A 27,996-nucleotide genomic window follows, 5' to 3' on the forward strand; every position below is an offset into this window, starting at 1 on the left:
ATGAAAGTGAAAAGTGAAAGTGAAGTCACTCAGTCGTGTCCGACCCTCAGCGATCCCATGGATTGCAGCCTACCAGGCTCCTCCATCCATGGGATTTTCCAGGCAGGAGTACTGGAGTGGGGTGCCAGATTTGTTACATTATCCACTAACTCTTAGGCAAGTCTCAAAGGCTCCTCCAAAAAAATAGAAATACTGGTGATAAGGTCTCCTGTGAGCCCACTGTTTAATTCTTTAACCGAACAGTATTTACTACTTATTTATCTACTCTAAAAGAGAAATTTCCACATGGAAGCAACCTAACTGTCCATCAACAGAGGAATGGATAAAGAAGATGTGGTACATATAAATAATGGAATATTACTCAGCCATAAAAAGGAATGAAATAATGCCATTTGCAGAGATGTGGATAGACCTACAGACTGTCATACAGAGTGAAGTAAGTCATAAAGAGAAAAACCAACATCATATAGTATTGTTTATAAGTGAAATCTAGAAAAACAGTACAGATGAACTTATTTGCAAAGCAGAAACAGAGACACAGATGTAGAGAACAAACTTACAGACACCATGTGGGAAAGAGATGGTTGGGTGAACTGAGAGATTGAGGTTGACATACACACACTACTATATATAAAATAGATAACTAATAAGAACCTAGTGTATATAGCACGGGGAACTCTACTCAATGCTTTGTGGTGATCTAAATGGGAAGGAAATCTAAAAAAGAGAAGATATATGTATAAAAACCACAGCCTTGACTACATGGACCTTTGTTGGCTATAGCACGGGGAACTCTACTCAATGCTTTGTGGTGATCTAAATGGGAAGGAAATCTAAAAAAGAGAAGATATATGTATAAAAACCACAGCCTTGACTACATGGACCTTTGTTGGCAAAGTAATGTCTCTGCTTTTTAATATGCTGGTCTAGGTTGGTCATAACTTTCCTTCCAAGCAGTAAGAGTCTTTTAATTTCATGGCTGAAGTCACCATCCCCAGTGATTTTGGCACCCCCAAAAATAAAGTCAGCCACTGTTTCCACTGTTTTCCCATCTATTTGCCATGAAGTGATGGGACCGGATGCCATGATCTTCGTTTTCTGAATGTTGAGCTTTAAGCCAACTTTTTCACTCTCCTCTTTCACCTTCATCAAGAGGCTCTTTAGTTCTTCTTCACTTTCTGCCATAAGGGTGGTATCATCTGCATATCTGAGGTTATTGATATTTCTCCCAGCAATCTTGATTCCAGCTTGTGCTTCATGCAGGCTATGGTTTTTCCACTGGTCATGTATGGATGTGAGAGTTGGACTATAAAGAAAGCTGAGTGCTGAAGAATTGAGGCTTTTGAACTGTGGTGTTGGAGAAGACTCTTGAGAGTCCCTTGAACTGCAAGGAGATCCAACCAGTCCATCCTAAAGGAGATCAGTCCTCGGTGTTCATTGGAAGGACTGATGTTGAGGCTGAAACTCCAATACGTTGGCTACTTAATGTGAAGAGCTGACTCATTTAAAAAGACCCTGGTGCTGGGAAAGATTGAGGGCAGGTGGAGAAGGGGATGACAGAATTTGAGATGGTTGGATGGCATCAGTGACTCAATGGACATGAGTTTGGGTAGACTCCAGGAGCTGGTGATGGACAGGGAGGCCTGGAGTGCTGTAGTCCATGGGGTCACAAAGAGTCGGACACGACTGAGCAACTAAACTGAACTGCACTGATGTGTACATATAACTGATTTACTTTGCTATACATCAGAAACTAACACAACATTGTAAATCAACTATACTCCAATAAAAATGAAAAAGAGGAATTTCCTCTCAATCACTTAGTTTTGAGGTTAATTTTTGCTACTTTTTAAAGATAAAAGTGTGTTTTTAACCCCAGAGTCCTATGCCACATATTTAAAGATGTATTCCCTTTGTATTAATGTTTTTAAGCAACTATTAATTTGGCCTCACTTGAAAGAATGCTATTAGTTCCTATAAAGAGGCATCAGTTCCTTTCTAAATAAAGGTATTTTAATTTTTATCTGTCCTAAGACTGAAGTAATCCAAAGAAGATGTACAAATGGCTGATACACACATAGAAAGATCATCAACATTATTAGCCATTGGAGTAACGTAAAATTAAAACCACAGTGAGATAACATGTCATACCTACTAGGATGGATATGACTAAAAAGTATGGATTTACAAGCGTTGATGAGGATGTGAAGAAACTGGAATCCTCATACGTTGCTGGTGTGCTGTGCTTAGTCTCTCAGTCATGTCTGGCTCTTTGTGACTCCATGGACTGTAGCCCACCAGGCTCCTCTATCCATGGGGATTCTCCAGGCAATAATACTGGAGTGAGTTGCCATGCCCTCCTCCAGGGGATATTCCCAACCCAGGGATGGAACCCAGGTCTACTGCATTGTAGGTAGATTCTTTACTCTCTGAGCTACCAGGGAAGCCCATACATTGCTCATGAGAATATAAAACTCATGCAGCCACTTTGGAAAACTGTTTCCCAGTTCCTCGGAGTGTTAAACGTGGAGTTAACATGATTCCACTCATAGATATACATCCAAAATCAATGAAAACATGCACTGACACAAAAACTTGTACATAAATGTTCGTAACAGCATTATTCATAAAAGCCAAAAATGAAAATAATATAAACGTCCATCAACTGATGAACAGGTAAGTAAAATGTGGTACATCAATGTATATAATGGAATATTCTTTGGCCTTAAAAAGGAATGAAATACTGATACATGCTACAATATGGATTAATCTTAAAAACACTATGCTACCCATGCACCTATGGGCATCTTATCTTTTACAAAGGAGGCAAGAATATACAATAAAGAAAAGACAGATTTTTCAATAAGTGGTGCTGGGAAAAAATTGACAGCTATACGCAAAAGAATGAAACTAGAACACTTCCTAACACCATACCCAAAAATAAAACTCAGAATGGATTAAAGACAAATGTAAGGCCAGAAACTATAAAGCTTTTAGAGGAAAACATAGGCAGTACACTCTTTGACATAAATGACAGCAAGATCCTCTTTGATCCAACTTGTAGAGTAAAAATAAACAAAGGGGAACTAATTAAACTTAAAAGCTTTTGCACAGCAAAGGAAACAATAAACAAGATTAAAAGACAACCCTCAGAATGGGAGAAAATAATTGCAAAGGAAAGAACTGACAGAGGATTAATCTCCAAAGTTTATAAGCAGCTCATATAGCTCAATATCAGAAAAACAAACAACCCAGTCAAAAAGTGGGCAGAAGACCTAAAGAGACACCTCTCCAAAGAATATATTTGGATGTCTAATAAACACATGCAAAGATGCTTAACATTGCTCATTATTAGAGAAATGCAAATCAAAACTACAATGAGGTATCACCTCACGTCAGTCAGCATGGCCATCATCAAAAAATTTACAAACAGTAAATGCTGGAGAAGATGTGGAGAAAAGGGAACCTTTGTGCACTGCTGGTGGGAATGCAAATTGATACAGCCACTATGGAGGACAGAATGGAGATTCCTTTGAAAACTAGGAATTAAACCACCATATGACCCAGCAACCCCATTACTTGGGCATATACCCTGAGATAATCATAATTTAAAAAGACAACATGTACCCTAATATTCATAGCAGCATTATTTATAATAACTAGGACATGGAAGCAACCTAAATGTCTATTGGGCTCCAATTAAAAAAATAAAGAAAAAACTGTTAATCAAAACAAGCCAGACACAGAAGACCACATATTGTATGGTTCCATTTATACAAAATGCCCAAAATAGATTAATGAATAGATAAAAAGTAGACTAGTGGTTGCCAGGGGCTGGGAGGAGGTAGAAGGGCAGTGTTTGCTAATGGATACAGGATTTCTTTTGGGCATGATGAAAATGTACCGGAATTAGTGATGATAGGTGGACAACTCTGCATACACTAAAAACTGCTGACTGGTACTCTTTAATAGAGTTAACTTTATGCTTTGTGAATTATATCTCAATAAGGCTGCTATTTAAAAATAAAAGACTGGGCTGGAACAGATGTAGTTGTTTTTCTGTTAACAAAAATTGCCTGCCATATACTCATGTACCAAGACATTATTACATATTATCATTATGACCTCTGCCTTTTAGTTTAAGTTTACTTAGGACTTGAAAGAGGAGAATAGTGTTTTACTATTTTTAAATTCCAGAGGGTATCAAAAGACTGAAGTGAAAGAAACTAGAAGATTCCTTGAAGCAGGTTCTACATGTTTCTTCCTCAATTTTCTTAAAGCCAGGTCAGTCTGAATGCTGATTTAAGCTGAGATTATTTTAAATCCTGAAGAAAGCTGGGTTTAACTTAATTGGAGCTACTGTTTTGCACTTGTCATCTGATGAAACAATCCACCACATTGAGAAATGCTGGGCAGTATTGACCCATGCTGTTGACAACTAATAAACATCCTAAAAAGACCTGTAAGAGGACAGGAAAGAGGCTGCTTTCATAAAATTTTGCAACTCATTGGATATGGAGGCCTAGAGAATTTCAAGCTGAAATGACCAGACTATGAAGAAGTCATTGACAAGAGTTAGGAAGAAGGGCTGGGGTGCGTTCCACGGCAGACACACTGAGTGTGAGGTACTGACAAAATACTGTATATAAGCTTAGCAATTTTGGAGCCAGCAGGGAACATATTGATTATCTAGTGACCAGTTCCTTTCTTTTTTTTTTTCTTTCAGTTCCTTTATTTTCAATGAGAAATCTCAGGCTGAGTGAGGAGGAGTGTCTTGCCCAAAGTATAACTGAAAATTGATATTAGAGCTCCTAGGCTAATATTCTGAGCTCCAAATATTCGAAAATGTAGATCAGACACCTCAGAGACAAAGTGGTGCTACATGGAAAGAACGACTTGAAATCATCTGAATAGTGGGGATAGCTGACATTATGTGACAGGATTTCTAGAGACATAAAGGATGTGGAAATCAATGACTGCAAGACAATATCAAAGAGTGAGGTCCAGTTATTCAAGCCTGGGCTTCCAGAGCAGCACCTCCTTCCTTGAACAATCAATGAAGGGCCTACGTTTCATCAGTAGTGTGCTTGGGATACCCAGGAGGCTCAGTGGTAAAGAATCCGCCTGCCAATGCAGGAGACGCAGGTTCAATCCCTGGGTCAGGAAATTCCCTGGAGAAGGAGATGACAACCCACTCCAGTACTGTTGCTTGGGAAATCCCATGGACAAAGCAGCCTGGTGGGCTACAGTCTACGGGGTCACAGAGAGTCAGACACAACTTAGCAACTAAACAACAACAAGTGCTTGGGATACAGTGGCAGATCAAACAGGCTCCCTGCCCTTCGGGAGCTAACAGCCCAACAGCCCAAACAGATGAGCAGGCAGTTCCAGTGCCGTGTGACAGACACTGTGAGGTCAGAGAACATGGTGTTGTCAGAGCAAGTCAGACCCACAGCACCTCAGATCCAGAAAATGAATTTCACCAGTTTACCCAGAATTAACTAGGCAAGCAGGCAGGCAGGCAGGAAACAGAGAACATTAAGAAGAACATACTTTGAGAGCAAGTACTGAGCTACACCTACCAAACTCACCAGAGTTTGAAGGATAAGCTGAAATAATGAGTTAATGCTTGATAATGAAGTTTTTATCTTTCCAGCCCTGTCTTTCACTTTGTCCTCATCTTGCAGGATAACCCCTTCCCCATGCCAAAGTTCCCAAGAATGAGAAGGTTACTTGGTAAACTCAAAGTCTGAAAGAAGTAAAATTTTTAAATTCCAGAGGTAAAATTTTTAAATTAAGATAAAATTCCATTTTATCTTAAATGATAAAAGAAATATTCTTAAAGAATAACTTCAAAACCCATGAAGTTATTCCTGTCTTCAGTGGATATCAACCTTTCCAGGGACCAGAATATTCTGACTCTATCCTCAGTTAGAGCTGGATGAATAGACTCTGACAGATTGTACACTCTGGCTTCCTTTGTAAAAAATTCCATTTTGACAATCATACCTCTATAAATGCAGCCCTAGCCCTTTAAATGAAGATCCCCTGGAGAAGGAAATGACAACCCACTCCAGTATTCTTGCCTGGAGAATCCCATGAACAGAGGAGCCTGGTGGGCTACAGTCCACGGGGTCGCAAAGAGTCGGACACGACTGAGCAACTTCACTTTCATATGTTCAAAATGTAGAAGTACAATAGGGTAGAGAGTGAAAAAATCTCCCTCTTGCCTTGTCCTCCAGTCACCAAGGCCCCTGCCCCAGGGTAAATTTATGTTATCCATGTCTTGTGTGCCCTTCCAGGGATATTTTATTAATTCAGTCCAAATGGGACTTCTTAAAAATTGCATCTTTCTTTAAATTACATTCCAGTCATGATAATATATTTTAGTCACCTGTTTGAAATTAAGTAATCTCACTTTTTTTCTGATCTAATTTGAGAGATATCCTGTCTCTTATAAACTAAAGATACAAATGTCTCAGCGTGGGTAACTTCCACCGATCACCAACCTCACGTGTGTGTGTGTGTGCGTGTGTGTGTTAGGGGTTCACAGAATATCTGTATCTCTAAGTTTTAGGAATACATTATGCTTGCTTCCTATGCATAGATTCTGATAGTGAAATAATGAATTCTTACAATAAGCTCTTGTGTTACTTATTTTCTTGACCCAATGACTATGCAAGCTTTTTAATTTAATCTCAGGACACATTTCAAAAACTCCTTACTTTGTTGGTTGGAACCAGGTAGAGGTGGGCATATCCCCAAAGCAACAGTAATGAGAGAGAAACTGAAAGAATCATTTGCCATACTTCTGATGTATTTTGTATTCTCTCCCCTCTTACCTTTCCCCACCCAGCCACATTACCATAAATTATGCCTTTAGATTAATTTACAGGAGTATATTACTATTAGACATGAATATGTATAACCATATTATGCATATTCATAATATTATTCTTATTCATAATTTAAAGAAAGATAAGAAACTTCCATAAGCCTCTTATCTTTCTCCATCAGAGGGCACACAGACTGAAAACCACATTCACAGAAAACTAAGCAATCTGATCACATGGACCACAGCTTTGTCTAACTCAATGAAACAATGAGCCATGCCGTGTAGGGCCACCCAAGACGGAGGGGTCATAGTGCAGAGTTCTGACAAAATGTGGTCCACTGGAGAAGGGAATGGCAAATCACTTCAGTATTCTTGCCTTGAGAACCCCATGAACAATATGAAAAGACAAAAAGATAGGACACTGAAAGATGAACTCCCCCGATCAGTAGGTGCCCAATATGCTACTTGATATCAGTGGAGAAATAACTCCAGAAAGAATGAAGACATGGAGCCAAAGCAAAACCAACAACTAGTTGTGGATGTTACTATTTCCAAATTCAGATTTAAATTGAAGAAAGTGGGAAAAACCACTAGACCATACTGTGGAAGTGAGAAATAGATTTAAGGGACAAGATCTGATAGACAGAGTGCCTGATGAACTATGGACAGACATTCGTGACATTGTACAGGAGACAGGGATTAAGATCATCCCCAGGAAAAATAAATGCAAAAAAGCAAAATGGTTGTCTGAGGAGGTCTTACAAATAGCTGTGAAAAGAAGAGAAGTGAAAAGCAAAGGCGAAAAGGAAAGATATATGCATTTGAATGCAGAGTTCCAAAGAATAGCAAGGAGAGATAAGAAAGCCTTCCTCAGCGATCAATGCAAAGAAATAGAGGAAAACAATAGAATAGGAAAGACTAGAGATCTCTTTAAGAAGGTTAGAGATACCAAGGGAATATTTCATGCAAAGATGGGCTCAATAAAGGACAGAAATGGTACGGATCTAACAGAAGCAGAAGATATTAAGAAGAGGTAGCAAGAATACACAAAAGAACTATACAAAAAATATCTTCATGACCCAGACAATCAAGATGATGTGATCACTCACCTAGAGCCCAACATCCTGGTATGTGAAGTGGGCCTTAGGGAGCATCACTAAAAACAAAGCCTGTGGAGGTGATGGAATTCCAGTTGAACTCTATTTCAAGTACTAAAAGATGATGCTGTGAAAGTGCTGCACTCAATATGCCAGCAAATTTGGAAAACTCAGCAGTGGCCACAGGACTGGAAAAGGTCAGTTTTCATTCCAATCCCAAAGAAAGGCAATGTTAAAGAATGCTCAAACTACCACACAACTGCACTCATTCTCACATGCTAGCAAAGTAATGCTCAAAATTCTTCAAGCGAGACTTCAATAGTACGTGAACCAAGAACTTCCAGATGTTCAAGCTGGATTTAGAAAAGGCAGAGGGACCAGAGATCAAATTGCTAACATCCGCTGGATCATCGAAAAAGCAAGAGAGTTTCAGAAAAACATCTATTTCTGCTTTATTGACTATGCCAAAGCCTTTGACCGTGTGGATCACAATAAACTGTGGAAAATTCTTCAAGAGATGGGAATACCAGACCACCTGACCTGCCTCTTGAGAAATTTGTATGCAGGTCAGGAAGTAACAGTTAGAACTGGACATGGAACAACAGACTGGTTGCAAATAGGAAAAGGAGTACGTCAAGGCTGTGTATTGTCACCCTGCTTATTTAACTTATATGCAGAGTACATCATGAGAAATGCTGGGCTGGAAGAAGCACAAGCTGGAATCAAGATTGCCAGGAGAAATATCAATAACCTCCGATATCCACCCTTATGGCAGAAAGTGAAGAACTAAAGAGCCTCCTGATGAAAGTGAAAGTGGAGAGTGAAAAAGCTGGCTTAAAACTCAACATTCAGAAAAGTAAGATCATGGCATCTGGTCCCGTCACTTCATGGCAAATACATGGGGAAACAGTGGGAACAGTGACAGACTTCATTTTGGGGGGCTCCAAAATCACTGCAGATGGTGATTGCAGCCATGAAATTAAAAGACGTTTGCTCCTTGGAAGACAAGTTATGACCAACCTAGACAGCATATTAAAAAGCAGAGACGTTACTTTGTCAACAAAGGTTCGTCTAGTCAAAGCTATGGTTTTTCCAGTAGTCACATATGGATGTGAGAGTTGGACTATAAAGAAAGCTGAATGCCAAAGAATTGATGCCTTTGAACTGTGGTGTTGGAGAAGACTCTTGATAGTCTCTTGGACTGTAAGGATATCCAACTAGTCTACCCTAAAGGAAATCATTCCTGAATATTCATTGGAAGGACCGATGCTGAAACTGAAACTCCAATACTTTGGCCATCAGCTCTGATGAGAAGAACCGACTTATTTTTGAAAAGACCCTGATGCTGGGAAAGATTGAAGGTGGAAGGAGAAGGGGACGACAGAGGATGAGATTGTTATACGGCATCACCAACTCAATGGACATGAGTTTGAGTAAACTCTGGGAGTCGCTGATGAATAGGGAAGCCTGGCCTGCTTCAGTCCATGGGGTTGCAAAGAGTCGGACACTACTGAGCGACTGAACTGATGCATAACCGTTAGCTACGAGACCACCAAGATTCTTGACATGTACTGGTTCAGTTAAAAGTTATTCGTATCACATCAACCTATTACCAATGAGAGATAAAAAGGCATTTTCATTTCTATGGAAAAAGCAGCAACCAAAGACCAAGGCAATAGGTATTATACCACCATCAATACTGTGGAGAATTGGCTCAGTAGTACACAAACAAACCAGTTTGGAAGACTTGTGCTTCTAACTGATGAGGTCAATTTGAAAATTGCTACAGAAACTTTTTCAAAGCAAAATAATAATAATAAATTAATAAACAGGAAAGAAAGGGTGAGAAAGTGCTTTGTTTTTATAGCAGTACAACTAGTTTGGGGGACGCGATCCATACACCTTGTACAACTTTCTCTAGTTTCCAGGAGATAAGGGGATGTTCTATGATTATAATAAGAGGTTTTTTTTTTTTTAATGCAAATCTTAAAACACCCTGGCCTTATTATATCCAGACATTCTCAGTTCTTACCTCTACAAAATTAAAATGGTGTCTTTAATGAGGGACATGTGGATGTCCTCAGATCTCAGACAAAAATGGAACTGAGTAATGTCCCCAGCGGCTCAGATGGTAAAGAATCTGCCTGCAATGCAGGAGACCATCCTGGGTCAGGAAGATCCCACAGAGAAGGGCATGGCAACCCACTCCAGTATTATTGCCTGGAGAATTCCATGGACAGAGGAGCCTGACAGGCTACAGTCTGTGGCGTTGCAAAAGAGTCAGACATGACTGAGCAACTCACACACATACACACAGTGTCACTATCACTTGTATAGACTTCCTGTCCCCTTACATCCCTTTGTTGAGGAGCAACAACACATCTCTGGCCACACTAAGTACACTGAGAGAATTAGACCTTAGACGTGGCAGCATTTGATCGTAGCGAGAAGGCATTTTGTAAACTTTGAGAAATGTTGAGATTTCCAAAACCCTTTACTAGAAAGGTGAAAGAATTTGATCCCAGGTCACAAAGCAAGTGAGTAGCAAACCTAAGACAGGAATCTAGGTTTACTGGCTCCTTTCACCCGATTCGGAGAAGTCAATGGCACCCCACTCCAGTACTCTTGCTTGGAAAACCCCATGGACCGAGGAGCCTGTTAGGCTGCAATCCATGGAGTCGCTAAGAGTCGGACACGACTGAGCGACTTCACTTTCACTTTTCACTTTCATGCATTGGAGAAGGAAATGGCAGCCCATTCCAGTGTTCTTGCCTGGAGAATCCCAGGGACGGGAGAGCCTGGTGGGCTGCCGTCAATAGGGTCACACAGAGTTGGAAACGACTGAAGTGACTTAGCATTCACCCGATTATCACATTCCGAGGCCTCCTTAGTGTTAGAGTTGCTGAAATACTACCTCGCATTCATATAGCTCTTAGTGCTACATTAAATTCTATGTTACAGTCTCTCCTTTTGGCCCAGTTGTGTGCTGGAGACAATAAATGCAATTGTTCACCCTTTGAGGATAAGAAGATTGCAACTCAAGAAGACACAAAGTAGTCTATGACAGAGTCAAGACCAGAACCCAGTTTTCCCGACTCCCTCTCCCTGGCTGTTTCCACAATGCTATCCTGCTTGTCTTAGAGCCTTCTGTCAGTGAAGTGGAAAACAAGTGTGAGACACCAGAATTTAAAAGAGAGCTCATTAAAAAAAAAAAAAAATTACATTATTTTGTAGGTACTGACATGAAATACTCAAATCTCTGTGTCTCTCCTGTCCTTATAGCAATTTAAACGTTAAAGCGAGTTCTCCAGTTCTACACAAATCCACAGCAATTAAAACCTCGCGCTCTTAGGGTTGCTGCTTTCATAACAAAGGTACCCTTATCAAATTGAAACAAAAATTTAAATACATAAAATCGAAGGGAAAAGGAAAAAACTCTGCGGTCCTCCCTTGTTTCTGGCCCACATTTATCTCTGTTCTCCTGAGTTTCACAAGCCAGGGGCACACGGCCAATGACTATTGGAAAGGCACGTATTCCGAAGAACACCCAACCGGCTAGTGGGTGGACAGCGCAGCACCCCAGGAGAGGATGACTGGAGTTCCAGACCTAGTCCCCTCTAATCTGCATCCCGGTGTTGTTCTAAGAAGCTCCCAAATCTTGAGGTGGTTTCGTTCACTGCAAAATGGGGGGACTTGGTCAGCCTGTGCACCGAGATGAACTTAAATTTGAGGCTGTACTCATTCTTTGCATATTTAAATCCATAAATGTGAATTTAAAATTATATATATATCATTACATAACCTCCTCAGAAGTAGCGTCTCCCTCTCCGTCGTTCGGGGGGCCCCGACAGGCCACTGCACAAGTCAGTGGGCGGATCAACAGGCTAACAAAAGGTCAGTTCTAAGGTCTCGCCGACTCGCCCCCGCGCCCCCGCGCCCCCGCGGTCCGCGCAGTTCCTAACTCTGGCGGCCCCGCCACCTGCTCCCGGCAGCCAATGGGGCGCACGGGGGGCGGCCGGGGCGGGGCGAGGCTACAAAAGGCCGTGCGCCAGGACACCCCGCCGCGGGCGCGCTCTCAGAAGGCTCGGGCGGAGGCAGCCGAGTTCCGGACACGGTCGGCGTGAGAACCAGGCGGGCGCGGGGCGATGCTGCGGGTGCGGTGTCTGCGCGGCGGGAGCCGCGGTGCCGAAGCGCTGCACTACATCGGGTCTCGGGTGCGTGCGCCGCCACCTCGTCCGGCGGCCGCGTGCTCTCCCCCTCTCCTTCCCTCGATGTCCCCCGCCAGCTTTGCCCGACCGTGTCTTTTCTGGGTCCCCTCGGAAGCTCCGCTTCAAGAGCCTCCGCCGCCTGCCGGGAGCTCGGCGGTGTCCCTGGGGAAGGGGGCGTGCGTTGGGGCCACACCCGGTGGACACCGCTGCTGTCTGAGCAGGGGGCGCCGCCCTCCCCAACCGGATGGGGGTGGGGTGAAAAGCAACACCTCTGAGTGAAAGGGTGGGCTCGGGGGTGGGGGCGCCGGGGGTAGGCAGAGAGCTCGGCAGGGGTGCAGAGCGGACTGACGGGAGAAGGGGCGGGGTGGGGCTCGGGGACAGAAGGGGAGCGAGCAGGCCCGTTCCAAGTCCTGCGACGCGGGAGGAGTCGGAGCGAGTTCGATCTTCACCCAGATTTCTGGCGGGTCCTGCCCTCTGCTTACCTGATATGCAGGCACGCGCCTGCAGACCCTCCCTAGCTCCTGGGGCTGGAATAGTCGGGCTGTTTGGCTTCCCCCTGCAACTGGCTTCAGAACAGCTGTCACTCCCTCTTGTTTTGGTCTCCAACCTGGCTCCCCTTCTGTCTCCTTCCAAAGACTTTTAACAAAGATTTGGGGGCGGAGGGACGGCGAGGTTTGTCCTGCGTATAAGGGACTCTCCCTCCTCTAGAATTTATAGGCTCTACATTTTCAAAAGGCTTTTCTGAAGTTCTTAGATTTCCTTTCCAGTCGTTTAAATCTGTACCTGGGTTAGTTAATCCTTATCTTGGCTAGGGTACTATGGACCATCTGCAAAATGCAGCCCGTGGCACTTGGTCACTCTCTCATAATTGCAGTGCCAAAGAATGTGAAGTGTATGTCAGTGAGGAGAAATTTATGGCTTGAAACTGATTATTCTAAAAGATAAAGTCCTTTACAAATGTTTCTATATTTTCATTTGAGGAGGTGGGGAAACTTTAATATTAGTAACCTTTGATCTGGAGGCTCCCTCCCCCAGCTGGACTTGGCAGGGAGGTTGCTTTCCGTGGCTTTCTGGGAAGAAGGTGACCCATCACCCACAGAATAAGTGCTTAAAGCTTGATTGCGGAAAACTATTCTGAGATATAAATTAGGGTGTATGGTCTTTAGGGACAAAATATTCTGAGGAGTTTTAAAGAGTTATTCCAACTAAAAAAAAAATAGGTTTAAAGGTACATGTATAAATAAACAAGAAAGTACAATCTCCTGTAACCCCACTACCCACCAATAGGCTAACATCTCAGTTTACATTCTCTGCAAAGATTTTAAATGCCTGACTGTGTTAGCCTGGGTTTTCATCCCACTTCTGCTTCTCCCTCCCACAAGTACTGTACAGGACCACACAATAATCTCTTCTTTGTTCTTGGAAGCTTGGAAGAACTGTAACGGGATGGGTGCAGCGAACTTTCCAGAGCACCCAGGCAGCTACGGCTTCCTCCCGGAATTCCTGTGCAGCTGATGACAAGGCCACTGATCCTCTGCCCAAGGACTGCCCTGTCTCCTCTTTCAACGAATGGGACCCCTTAGAGGAAGTGATCGTGGGCAGAGCAGAAAATGCCTGTGTTCCACCGTTCACTGTGGAGGTGAAGGTAAAGCAAGGGTTTCCCATGTCTGTGTGGGTTCACTGTCTGCCGTCTGGCTTCTGCCCCCACTCCTCTGGAAATGCATTCTCTCTAGCTTACTCAGGACCACCCAAATCCAGTGACTGATGTTACCTTACTTGGCATCTCTGCAGTATTTGACATCATTTACTCCAGGGATTACTCCCTCCCTTCAGGTTCCATGAGACCTTTTCTGAGGGTGGGGGAGTGGATATTAGTTTTTTCACTGTTTCTCACATCACCTTCTTTTACTGTCTATAATGTTGGGGTTGAACCGAATTTCACTTATAGCTGTTCTCACAGTTTCATTCCACACGTTCACTCTGGTCCAGATCTCTCTCCTAAATTCTGTCCATATAAACACGCTAAATTTCTTATTGGATGTTGCCACCAGACCTCAAATGTGGCATATGTGAGTTCAGCTACCAGCCACTCTGCGAAACTGGGGCCTTCTTCATTCCTTTCTTTCAGCTTTTAGCATTCCTATTTATTATTCAAGCTAAACATCAAAGAATCATCTTTTAGTTCTCCTTCAGTCACATCCTGCACATCCATTCTCCAAGATCTAACAAGTCTTTTGTCAAAATGAACCTTAGCTCCATCTCTCTGCTACTACCTTAGGTCAGGATCTCATCTGCTGCCTGAACTGTTGCACTTAACTCCTAACTGTATTGTGTGTGTGTTAGTCAATCAGTCGTGTCCAACTCTTTGTGACCCCATGGATTGTAGCCCACCAAGCTCCTTTGTCCATGTCATTTTCCAGCAAGGATACTGGGGTGGGTTGCCATTTCCTTCTCCAGGGAATCTTCCCAATCCAGGGACTGAACCCGGGTCTCCCACATTGCAGGCAGATTCCTTACCATCTGAGCCACCAGGGAAGTTAACTCCTAACTGGTCTCCCTTACTTGCTGTACTATCTAAACCACCTCCAGCTTCTGTCAGAGTGATTTTTTAAAACCAGAATTCAGTGTTGTTACTCATCTGCTTCTGTCAGTCCTCTATTTTGCCAGCCTCTCGCCTCTTAGTAATTTCCCCCAGTTTTCAGCACACTTTCTAAGATAACCATATAAACAACCAAACTAGACTATTCACTGTTCCCCAAACAAGCCTCAGGCCTTTGCTTCCACACAGAACTCTCCCACATACCTTCCTGCACTCCTTTTGTCTGCAGTTTAAACCTCCTCCTCTTCCTTCCTAGTTCCCATGGCACCTCCCACGAAGCCTTCCAAGATTTCCCTGGCAACAAGTAATATCTTCCCTTTTAAAAACTCATAGTGCTCTTTATTTGTAATATTTTTATGACCAGAGCCTCTGTGGGCTGGTGTTCTAGTTATATACGGCATAACAGTTCCATCCACACTGCAGGCACAGTCTGGGCTTCCATTAATAATAGGTTAGGAATATATCTTCGGTACACTTAAATTCCTCCTGAATGTTAACATATTATTTGTAAGGTGGGTTGAGGAATTAAACAGAAATCATCATCATCAGATATGTTGCCTATCTTGTATCAGGGCTTCAGAGTTACTAGAACAAAAAAACTTCCTTTCCATCTGGAGAGAGGATATTTATGATGTTTATGTTTAGCAACTGAAATTGTTACTCTGTATCTTATGGTAACTAACTGACAAGGCAGTTGAATTCAGGTGTCAGGAGAGGGAAGGGAAAAATGGTGACCAAGTGCTGGACAATTAGGAAGTCTTCCTAAAGGAAGAAAATAATTCTTGAGTTAGACCTTGAAGAGAAGGCATCTGATTGTTCTGAAACTACCTTTGGTTCTGATATGTGAAATTTGATGAACAGATGAATTTATGTACCATCCACATGTTTTAAAAAGGGGCATGATCTTTTAAAAGTCTTTTCTTAGAAGGACTTCTCATCACCTAACCATTTTAATTGTGTTGGTCACGCAATTGTGTCCGACTCTTTGCGACCCCATGGACTGTAGCCCGCCAGGCTCCTCTGTCCATGGAATTCTCCAGACAAGAATACTGAAGTGGACTGGATGAAATTAAATGTCAAATTCAGGTGTAGTTTATCCTTCTATTTGTCTTTAGAATGATTGACTTTTATATCATGTGATCTTATGGGATTGGACTTCTAAGACATTATTTTGAGTTCTTTGTTATTTGCTTTATGACCTTATATTTTGGAATTTCATGGGCTTTTGGAAGGTGTGCTAGGCTAAAGTCAGGAGACCAGGACTGAATTAGTTATCTGATAAAAGCTTATTAGCTAATCTCAATTAATCAGCTGTTTGACCTTGTGATCTTGATTCCACAAATTTCTGGGCCTCACTAAAATGAAGATATTAAATGGTTTGCTATCCATCCAGTGAGATTAAATACGAAGGTAAAGGGTTAGATGTGAATTATTTTTAAAGGAAAAAACTACAGCTCATTATAGTTGTATGGATGCAGTTTGCCAAGTCCATTGAGGATGTAATGATTGTAAATAGTAGTAGCATTAGCAGTACTGATTTCATTCATTTCTCTGGTTATTTCTGCTTTATGCCACATATGAAACTAGGTATTGAGAGAGAAGAAATTAAATCTAAGACTAGAAGGCAACATCTTACCTTCTAGTTGGAGGAAAATGACAGCTATATAAAGCAGTTTGGGACCAGTAAAATATAAAATAATGTAGTAAACTATAGGTAGTTATAGCATAAGGTATGCTGGAAGGTATAAGTGCTAGAGAAATGTTATGGGAATGAGGAACATAGTCATCAGGAAGCACAAGTTTTGAAAGCTGTATGGCTTTTTATTCTGCAAAACATAGTGAATACTTTTGATCAAATATGTGTTTTTTGCTTTTGCTTTTTTTTTAAATAATGCCCTTGATGAAAGGACTAAATTTTAAAAATATAAAGTCGATCAAGGTTAATGTCATGTAAGTTTGCAGCTGGATAAATAATAAGTTAATACTGAGATTTCCTAACCTTCCAAAGACAGTGTTTAAAATTTATTTGGCAAATACCTCTGAAGGATTTTAGGCTCTGAATGACTATCCAGTTTCTAGGAATACAGCCACATCTCTGCAACAGATTATTAAAAAATCACATGCTAAGCATTTATTATAGTGTTTTTTTTAAATCTTGCAGACACTTAGTAAATGATTGCTAACTCATTTATCAGGGTTCTAAAGGAAGTGTAAATAATTTCCAACTATCTCTTGGAAAATGTAGTCTGTCCTGATCATTTAGACTTTGTCCAACCTTTAGCCAGAGTTTGAGCTACACAAGAGAATTCACACTTGTTCAAATAACTTTTTTTCTCCCAGGAAAGTTTACTTTACTTTATCAAGCAAGCTCCACTCTGCACAAATAGTCACATGGGCTACTCTGGAATGTGTCCAGTGAGACAACACGGCCGCGCCTCTGCTGTTACCCAGTGTGAAACTTTCAAAGGCTTCTTGTCCCCTGGTGGACTGTAAGAGATGTGCCTGGCATGAGAAGGAGGAAGCAGTGAATGGATGAGTAGTACCAGGATGTGTCTGAGAGGAAAATAAAGAGCCATTATTATCCTTTCCTCTGCTTGCCACTGCAGGACTTCCTAGGAGTAGAAAACAGTAGAGTGCTCTTAATTTGTTTTTTGTTTTTTTTTTAAAGAGTGGATTGATCTTAAAAAATACTCACATTTTTAATTTTGATAACATTGTTTATGGGCCAGAATTTGAGCTTATTGTTTGCTCAAAATGAAAGCAACTAAGTGATCCTTTAGACAGGGCTTGACAAGCTTTTTCTGTACAGGGCTAGATAATTGTTTGAGGCTTTGTACACATAGGTCTCTGTCACATCACTCTCAACTCTGCCACGGTGGTGCAAACCCACCACAGACAATGTGGAAATGAATGTGTGTGTGTCTGTGCTCCATAAAACTTTATCGACAAAAAACAGGCAGCAGTCCGGGTTTGGCCCATGGACTTGAGTTTGCCAGCCCCTGTTTTTCAGCTTCACTGGCTTCTCCCTGTTTGCTGAAGACCTGTTTTTCAGATTTTTAGTCCATCTCCAGTAGGCTCAGCTCCAGCCTAATTGATGTGAACCTAGATGTTGAACTGACAAGAGGCAGGTCTGCTTCCATATGTTTGATATTTATCAGGCTGAGATGAAAGTGGAAGTAGAGACATAAAATCTGGAAAAGATTTGGTCTTTGACATTAAAGAGCTAGACATCTAGACAGTCTTATCTCATTACCCAATTTCTCCTTCTTTATGGCACTTAACCACTGTCTGAAATTGTCTGATTGGTGATGGAAACCTTATAGGACATGATTAGGACTCATAGTTGTCTGGTTAATCAGTAATACAAAGAAACATTTTAAAAACACCAGCTTACATTTTTTTTTAAAACTTAAGACATACAAATGTACATTGATTTGCCAATCTTTTGATGAAGGTCCAAGGCTTTTTCTTAGCATTTGGATCTTCTGAGTGGAATTCTGCTTTTTCTGTCTTGATAAATTATATCCATATGTATCCCCTACATTCCCCAACATATTTCTTTAATTTGACTGAGAAGTTGGCACAGGCAAAACAATCTGAACGCAAAAGCCTTCAGAGTTTTATACTTTTGAAAACCAACATTTTACAGTTGTTACCTACCCTAATTCAATAGTAATTTTTGGCAATTGATTGAGCATTTTTAAAACATTCAACTTCTTTCCATTCAGTTGTCTTTTAATATGCATATATAGCCCTTAGACACTTCCTAAATGTTAAGGTGTTTTTTTTTTTCCAGCTACTTAAAAATTTGTGAATTTGCTTATCAGATCACTTCTTTTTAGGGTGAAAGACCTGAAGCAATAGGAGAGCTTGGATGGATTGGGGAGAGAAGCACTGTGGTGGGGAGAGACATGTTGGCAGGGAAGGACAGGAAACACTAAAAGCAGACTTGTATCGCTGCACAGTTTTGCCAAGTAGTGATTCTGTTGAATGAGAAAATAATCACGAATGGATTTTTAAGAGAAAACAAAGCATATTTGAGAGCATGTCCCTAACCTTTAAGGGAGCAGTGTCCTATTTTTCTACAGTGTCCTATTTTTCTGAAGTGCTGTTTTTTAGACAAAATTCTGGGATGCATGGACAGCCCACGGTTTTATCTTCTGTAAGTGTGCTTTTATTCTCTTTATCTCTTCTGTTTGTTCTCTTACTTGACTTCATTGCAACTGTCCATTGGGAGCACCGTGTCCTGTTTTGTTTATGTAGCACGTGAACACTGGCCCAGGAGCACTCCAGGCCCCTGTGAGGGCAGACATGCTGTGCGTGGTAAGGCATGAGATCTCAGGCAGAAGGAAGAAAAGCTCTCAAAACATCAAGAGAATTTAGAGATCTTCGTTCAACAAATATTGATTATCTCCCCAGAGAGTCAATCAAGTGTGCTTGTTTCTGGGGATGAACACTAGACCAGATGTAGTCTCAGTCTTAGTTCTTTTAAGTTATACAAATTACTGTTCACAACCTATGAACCTATTTTGAGTTGTATTTTTTTCCTGTTAAGTTTCATTTACTTTCTTCTGGTTCTAGGCCAACACATATGACAAGCACTGGCCTTTTTACCAAAAGTATGGGGGCAGTTATTTTCCCAAAGATCATTTGCAAAAGGCTGTTGCTGAAATTGAAGAAATGTGCAATATTTTAAAAATGGAAGGAGTGACAGTGAGGAGGCCTGACCCCATTGACTGGTCACTGAAGTATAAAACTCCTGATTTTGAGTCTACGGGTAAGTCATGTTGATTATTTAAACTGCTAATGTTTAAAGTTTTTCATTTTTCTCAACATGTAAGGGGAAAGCTCTGATTATTTCTCAGAGATTCCTTTGTTTTAATAATCTTTCGAAACTTTAAGGATTATTTAGGGACAGTTTAATTCTTTTTGGTAAGATTGAGATGTACACATTCTCAACTCCATTGTAAATCTAGAGTCTCCTTAAAAGAAGCAGAAGTTTTTTCTAAACCTCCTGAGCATTTCCTTTCATAAGAACAGTGGATTCCATTTTAATTTTCCTCAAGAACAGAAATTAAAAGGGGAACAGAACATGGTGGGAATACTTTCACTACAAATTAGTGGATCCCCACACACCTCTAGTTTACTGCTTACCACTGCATGTACATCAGCAGCAGGAGACCAATCCTAGAAGTGCCTTGAATGCAAGAAAAAAAAAAAATCGTGAGCAAAGAACATGAAAAACATGTGAATGAGTTTAAAATTAAAATGTAAAAATTTGTTTAAAGTGGGGGGGACAGAAACATTCCCATCTTATTTTTAACTGACATTCTTGCAAGATTGTTCTTGTCTGTAAGTTCAGTGTTCTAATTTACAGTTGTAAAAGTGATCCTTGGCCCAGTTTTCATCTTGTAGTACTGATATTCCCTGAAAAACACTGTTGCTGCTGCTACTGCTAAGTCGCTTCAGTCGTGTCCGACTCTGTGCGACCCCATAGACAGCAGCCCACCAGGCTCCCCCGTCCCTGGGATTCTCCAGGCAAGAACACTGGAGTGGGTTGCCATTGCCTTCTCCAATGCATGAAAGTGAAAAATGAAAGTGAAGTCTTTTCAGTCGTGTCAGACTCTTAGCAACCTCGTGGACTGCAGCCTACCAGGTTCCTCTGTCCGTGGGATTTTCCAGGCAAGAGTACTGGAGTGGGGTGCCATTGCCTTCTCCGAAAAACACTGTTAGGAGTTAACAAAAGGTGAAAACTGGTGGTTTGATATCTCTTCAAACAAGAGGTGCTTTTTTTTTTCCCCTTTTTTTCTTCCTTTCTTCTTTTTTTGGCTTCATCATCCCCATACAGAATTCATATTAACATTATCTAGCATGTATCATTTAATATTTTTCATGTGCATGTAATTATATATATTATACACATATAAGTTTTCTGTAATTTTTATTTATTTATTTTTTACCAAAGAAAAGGATCGTATTATATAGACTCTTATCTTGGAAATCAGCATCACTGAGGTTGCTCTGGAATTTTCTGGCTTCACAGGTTTATATGGTGCGATGCCTCGAGACATCCTGATAGTTGTGGGAAATGAGATTATCGAGGCTCCCATGGCCTGGCGCGCTCGCTTCTTTGAGTACCGTGCGTACAGAACAATTATCAAAGACTACTTCCGCCGTGGGGCCAAGTGGACAACGGCTCCTAAGCCCACAATGGCTGATGAGCTTTATGACCAAGTAAGTCCTCAATTGTAGGAAAGCTTATTAGTAACTTCTCTAAATAATCCACAGAGACTGAGAGATTCTCTGTTACCTTTTATTTATTATGTATTTCAGAAACTGAGATCACCTACTTTTCAATAAATGATTGTCTTATGATGAAAATAAGAGTAAATGATATTGTGATCATAGCTAGCACTTACTGTTGTTTACCATGTGCCAGATCTTGAGCTCAGCACTTTATTTACCTCTTCAGTCCTGTTTATCTTTCACAACCCTATGAGGGAATATATTCATTCCATTACAGGGAAGAATACTTGCCTAAAGACACGTACCTATTCATTGGTGGAGACAGAAGAGTCACTAGGCTGAACTTCATCCTCATCTAGAAAAAGAATTTGGTCTGTAGGCCATATTTACAGTAAAAGGAAGCATATATGTCCCTTATTAGATCACTTACTATTTGATCACTTACGCAAAGAATCAAAAAGTCAAAATTTCTTTAAACCTTCTATGAGTTTAAAGACAGAAGTAAGTGGGACTTGCCTGGTGGTCCAGTGGTTAAGACTCCGTGCTTCCAATTCAGGGGGTGCAGGTTCATTCCCTAGTCAGAGAACTAAGATCCCACATGCTGCATGGAGTAGCCAAAAAAGTAAAAAAAAAAAAAAAGAAGTAAGTAATGAATGTGTTACCCAATATACACACCCAATCAGATTTAGTTGGGGATGCATGGCAATTCATTTTATGGTAAGAGTTAGGCTCAGGGCCAAATTCCTTTTCTAAAAGAACAGAATGGCTTCATCCTGTTGATTTTCAATACTGTGGATAGCTTCATAAGTCAACGTATGGGTTATGGAATATTTTCATCTGTATTCCTCTGTATCACTTGCTTCCAAGTATTGAATATCAGAAACTTGTCTCGACTAGTTTTTAAATTTCTTTCTTGTTAGTTTTGTTTATTTTGGTTTGCTTAGCATAGGCCTACATCTTCCCAGGCATGTTTTAGTCTAGAACAGGGTAGTAATATTGGGGGAAATGGTGACATTGAACTAATTCCTTAATGATAAAGGCCCTATGAATCATTTCCTCATGAACCAATGCATTGTGTGTGTCCGTTCTTGTTCCAATTAGGATTACCCCATCCATTCTGTAGAAGACAGACACAAATTGGCTGCTCAGGGAAAGTTTGTGACAACTGAGTTTGAGCCATGCTTTGATGCTGCTGATTTCATTCGAGCTGGAAGAGATATCTTCGTACAAAGAAGCCAGGTTGACAAAGGCTGCCTTGGAAATTTCTCGCTTTACTATTATACTTTAAATTTCCAAATTAAAATATTTTCACCCTGTTTTTACTTATCCAAACACAGAATCAAGTTTTTACAGGCTTATGTCTCTCTCTATTTTCAGGTTACAAACTACATGGGCATTGAATGGATGCGTAAGCATCTGGCTCCAGACTACAGAGTGCACATTGTTTCCTTTAAAGACCCCAATCCAATGCACATTGACGCCACCTTCAATATCATTGGGCCTGGTCTTGTGCTTTCCAACCCTGACCGACCATGTCACCAGGTAGGGGAGTTCTTAGGACTCTGGAAAACGAATAGAGTCTGGCAACTGAAGGAATTGCCACTTTTATTTTAAGAACTTCCATGATTCCTAATGGTTCTAAATGACAGTCAGCAATGCTCAATAGTATTATGATCAAACACTGGATTGCTTATGTTACATTTACTACAGAATGTCCAACACAGAAATATACATTTGTAATTGTGATAATTAGACTTTAACTTTGGCTGCTTGCTGCTGTCAGAGCCTCAATTTTGGCATTTGTGTGTGTTTTATTGAACAGAGTAGTATTAACTCATAACTTGCAGGTGAGGTTCCTCAGCAGCTGAATTGCAAACAAGATGATCTCTGCATGTCTGGGGTCACACCACTGGGTAGTGGGTGTCTTCTTCCCTCTCCAGTGGGGACCCTTTCAGCCCCCCACCTCCACCCTGCAGGGAGAAATGGAGCCGCTGCTCCTGCAGCCTCCTACCTCTGCCCACTACCCTCTACTTCCAGTTGGGCGGTGAGTGATTTTGTGCTATTTCTGGGTTGCAGTACACCATTGTGAAATTAACTATTTTACCATATCACTGTTCATTTCCATTCCATATGTTTAGACCCAATGACAACAATTACCTATTCATTTCATTTTATGTAAATTATATACAGTAAATATTTTAAGACATTATTTATTGACATACTAAGTGGGTACGTGATCCTAGGGATGGTTGGGTTGTAATAGGTCACTAAGAACAGTTGCGGTTCTTTGGGAGTATACTCCTAACATCTGTTTTTATACCATGAGCACAGATGCAAGGTGACAGACTGTGAAGTGGATGGACTCTGGGTTTGACATAGTCATATTCTGTGTTCTTATAAATAGGAAATATTTTCATTTTAATGAGAATTTCTCAAAGAAAGTGTCTTTGGTTTTTTCAAATCTCTGAAACCTGTGAAAAGCACAAGAATATTTTTTAAAGCTTTTAACTTTTCTCTTACTTTTTTAACTTTAATCTGGCAATCTGAGGATTTTGTGTACATTTTAACTAAGATTCAGAAAAAATCATCCAAGTGTTTTGAAATTTTAATTTTTTAATTTTGACATTTGAGAAGACAGAGTCTCAAAAAGAACTGTTAATCATAAGGACTACTGGAGGTCAAGAATAAGAATAGTATCTATTAAAGATTTAAATCTCTTTGGGTTTGGGGGGTTTTTTTTGGTCTTGCAGATTGATCTTTTCAAGAAAGCAGGATGGACCATAGTTACTCCTCCAACACCAATCATCCCAGATGGTATGTTTACTTTTGTGTACTCATAGCCTACAATGATTACTTCAGTGGCCAAGCATCTTCCACCTATAGACAGCAGCCCACATATTAGCAATTTAGAATGTTTTCCCAGTAAGGAATAAATTGGTGATTGGGGCTACAGGTACTAGAACAAAGCTAGACTTGTGTTCACAGCCTCTCCTTCCATAGAAAATGAAATTGAAAATACAGGAAAAATCAGTATAAAGCAACATCACAGAAAGCAAGAAACGACTTTTTAAAGACAACATTTGAAATTCAAATGTGTGTTGATTCTTAACTTTTACAGACAGCCTTAGAATTAAAATAAAACTTCACAGGGAAACTGAAATACTGGAAGAATTGAGCTGTCACTTGAATATTCTTCACTTTCGAACCTTCTTTGCTTTAACCAAGAATGGCAGCAGACATGATTTAACAGTTGTTGCTATTTTTAGATCACCCACTCTGGATGTCCTCCAAATGGCTTTCCATGAATGTCTTAATGCTAGATGAAAAGCGTGTTATGGTGGATGCCAACGAGGTCCCAATTCAGAAGATGTTTGAAAAGCTGGGTATGTACAATAAATGAAACACATTGCCATGTTTGAAAATATTAAATGATAAGAAGTGACATGATAGGTCTGATGTGTGATTTAGTTAATTAAATTTCTATTCTTTTTAGAAGTACCACGTTATTATTTCATAAATGGACAGTGTATTTGTTTCCAACAGTCACAATCTCAAAAGGTTGGAAATGCATCCCGGGCTCCTTAGATACCCCTTGGCAATAATATATCAATCTTCTATGACTTATCTAACCTCCTGGTGCCCAAGGGTGGAGAATTACCCCTTTGCAGATGAGCACATAGATGGTTTGTCTCTTTCCCAAGTAAGAAATTGTTGGACTTTGCTGGTGGCTCAATGGTAAAGAATCCACCTGCCAGTGCAGGAGACATGGGTTCAATCCCTGATCCAGAAAGATCCCACTTGCCACGGAGCAACTAAGCCTGTGCAATACAACCACTGAGCCTTGCTCTAGAGCCCGGGAGCTGCAACTACCGAGGCCAGCACACTCTAGGGCCCATGCTCTGCAACAGGAGGAAACCCCCCAGTGAGCAGCCTGAGCATCGCAACTAGAGAGTAACCCGCATTCACCATATCCACGCAGGCAAAAAAATTATTTTAAAAAACAAATTGTCGGGATCCTTTAAAAGTAATTTAATTGTCATTACATATTTTAAAGGACATATAAGGATACAAATACAGAAGTAACTTAGATAAGCAATGTGAACAAACAAATGAAATAAAGAGTGTCAGTAAATCATTTCAGCTTTGAACTAAAAAAGCAGGACTAGTTATTACTTGGGTGGGCGTTTGGTTTTCCTGGTATTCAAAATTTAGACCAGTTATTCTATACTGAGAAAGTGTTGAAAGAATTTTCATATGGCTGTTATCAGGGTGCAGAAGTGTGTGTGTTTATCACTCTGTATCATTCTATTTGACATATTACATATTTAACATTAACACATATTTGTTAAATAAAGCCAGGCAGTACACTTGTTGAAATCAAGTCATGTTTTATGTGTTATATTTCAGGTATGCTACTCAGAAGAGATTGTTTGCCTCTTTGAAACATCTCTCTTTAAAGAAGTATCAGTCAAAAAGGATTAGCCTATTAGTTTTAGATTGAACCCAACCTAATTATTTCACCCCTAATGCTATGCCACTTTTCTCCTCTGGCTTTTAATTGCTTGGGTTACGTTTCCTTATCCATTAAGATTTTATAGTTTCGCAACTTAAAATATTATAAAGTACCAAATATTTGATTTATAACTTTAAAAAATTTTATTATTTGTTTGACATGCTGGGTCTTTGTTGCTACACAGGCTTTTTTCTAGTTGCAGTGAGCAGGGGCTGTTCTCCAGTTGCAGTGCGCTGGCTTCTCATTGTGGTGGCTTGTCGTTGCAGAGCACAGGCTGTAGGGCGCACGGGCTTCAGTAGTTGCGGCTCCTGGGCTCTAGAGCACCGGTTCAATAGTTGTGGCCCACAGGCTTAGTTGCTTCACGGCAAGTGGGATCTTCCCAGACCAGGGATCAAACCCATATCTCCTTCATTGGCAGGCAGATTCATTACCACTGAGCCATCAGGGAAGCCATATAGTTTTATTTTTAATAAAATCTTTTTTAACATAGGGAACTTGTTAAAGCAAATTGAATTCTCTCCAATTTAGGGCTCATACGGCTAGCCATCTGACTGATAGGTATGTCTTTCTATCAGGAAACATATGCTTGTGGTTAAAAGCCCACTGCTTAACCCATGTCAAAACCCTATTTTTATTTTTCAAAGTCCTGCTCAGTCTAACTTTCTCAGAAAAGGCTTTCTGGATGACTCATGCTGCCTTTCTGACTATACCAATGGACCCTTTTTAGCAACTCTGTAGCTTAGCTTCCCTCTCAAAATAATGGGTTCCTGGAGAGAGAGGAGAATAGATTTTCTTTTTAAAATCCAGTTATGCCAAACACAAGAGATTCTTCCTAAATGCCATTGGTTGCTTGCACCATGTATATCATCACCATGTTAGTACAGATAGTGCCAGATTAAACTAATTGGCTGAAGCGCTTTGGCACCTGTATGGCCATACCACACAGATGAGCTCTGTTCCACTATTTCCTTGAGGTGGCCTGGTTGAGCTAATTGTGTCAGATAAATTCTGCTTATATGTGAGTAGGTAAAGTCAACTTTTGAAAGTGACTAAATTTTCCTTTTTTCTTAAATTGACATGGTAAAAATAGAAACAGTCTGACCCAGTAATTAAAGCATAATTCTAAAAGGACTTAACATTTTACTACTTGGATTGTTTTTGACCATTTGTCAGATATGTCTGCTTATGAAACCTGTTGACTTGTGAATAGTCAGTAGAACAAAATAGACTTCAGAGTCTCTGTTGACTTTCTGGTGAAGGTTTTATATTAGCAGTGGAATAGATTAGATGACATATAATTGGTGAAAATAAAAATCAAAGACTATCCTAGGTTGGGGTGGATTTAAGGGTTAGAACAGCAGGATTCCTATCCATTTTTAGGCTCACCTCTATCGGAGAATCTTCACACGAGTCCATCTAACCGTCCACGTCTCTCTCTTTCAATGCAGGTATCAGTACCATTAAGGTTAGCATTCGTAACGCCAATTCCCTGGGAGGAGGCTTCCACTGCTGGACCTGCGATGTCCGTCGCCGGGGCACCCTGCAGTCCTACTTTGACTGACCAGGCCTGCTGGGGCTTGGGGCTTTGCCTCAGATAAACCTAGGAAGCTTAGGGACAAGGTTCATTCTCCTGCTTTAAAAAGTGCATCAACTGTAGTGCTTTAAACAATCATATTTTTAACAGGGGTCTTAAGCCTGGGTTCTTTTTATTACTTTTCTCTGATAAAAGGAAAATAATTTGTGTTAGGTCTTACTCTCTACTCCTAAATTTTTTACTGTTTGGCTTCAAGCATAAAAATTTGGTGAATGTCTACCAAAACAAAAATTAGTCATTTGAGTAACGTGGCCACTAATACATTTAACCGTCTACCTCCGTTTTTAATTTTCTTTTCCATAAGGCAGCTTGAAATGTTGGTCCTAATCTTCACTTTTGTTTTTCTTTTTTGCTAAACTTGTGAATGTACGATTTCTTTTTTCTAAATGAAAGACTCAGAATGTATACAGATCTTAAGTAGAACCAGATAATTGTCTCTTTTTCTAATAAGGAATTCTGTTCATTTTTAATTTTTCATTTTAAAAAATAACCTAGACTATGCAAACATTTAAGTGAATTTTCCATGAATATTTTTAATCTTCTCATCTCAACATTGGTGATATTTGCTACTAAAAACCTTTTCATACAACTTACCTCATTTGAAGTGATTTATTCTTATCTCTTTTTTTTCTTCTCTGTTCAAAATTTTACAGAAATATTTAGTGCAATAGGATATAACGATAAGTTACAGTTCCTAAATTTTCATGTTCAGTATCTAATGGATACTTTGGTAATCTAAGATTTGTTTACAGATGTGCACATTATTTAAAGCACAGACTATAAAAGCATTAAAAAAAAACAAAACTAATGGAGGTAAAACATATATGTCATGTGAAATAATTTTAATGTTGGATACTGTACATGTATTTTTATTCTAATAAACTTTTGTGTTACAGAATGGATT

General features: G+C 40.3%; 1 protein-coding gene across 1 annotated transcript; it reads left to right on the forward strand.

The window, feature by feature from the left end:
* Positions 1-11,960: 11,960 nt before the first annotated feature.
* Positions 11,961-27,994, forward strand: GATM (glycine amidinotransferase). Its single transcript, XM_061428884.1, has 9 exons — positions 11,961-12,146; positions 13,567-13,785; positions 19,321-19,516; positions 20,783-20,973; positions 22,087-22,224; positions 22,363-22,527; positions 23,736-23,799; positions 24,252-24,368; positions 26,947-27,994. The coding sequence occupies exons 1-9, from the start codon at positions 12,078-12,080 to the stop codon at positions 27,057-27,059; spliced, it is 1,272 nt and encodes a 423-aa protein (XP_061284868.1). The 5' UTR covers positions 11,961-12,077; the 3' UTR covers positions 27,060-27,994.
* Positions 27,995-27,996: the final 2 nt, after the last annotated feature.

The sequence above is a fragment of the Bos javanicus genome, chromosome 10 (assembly GCF_032452875.1).
Source record: "Bos javanicus breed banteng chromosome 10, ARS-OSU_banteng_1.0, whole genome shotgun sequence".
Taxonomy (NCBI): Eukaryota; Metazoa; Chordata; class Mammalia; order Artiodactyla; family Bovidae; genus Bos; species Bos javanicus.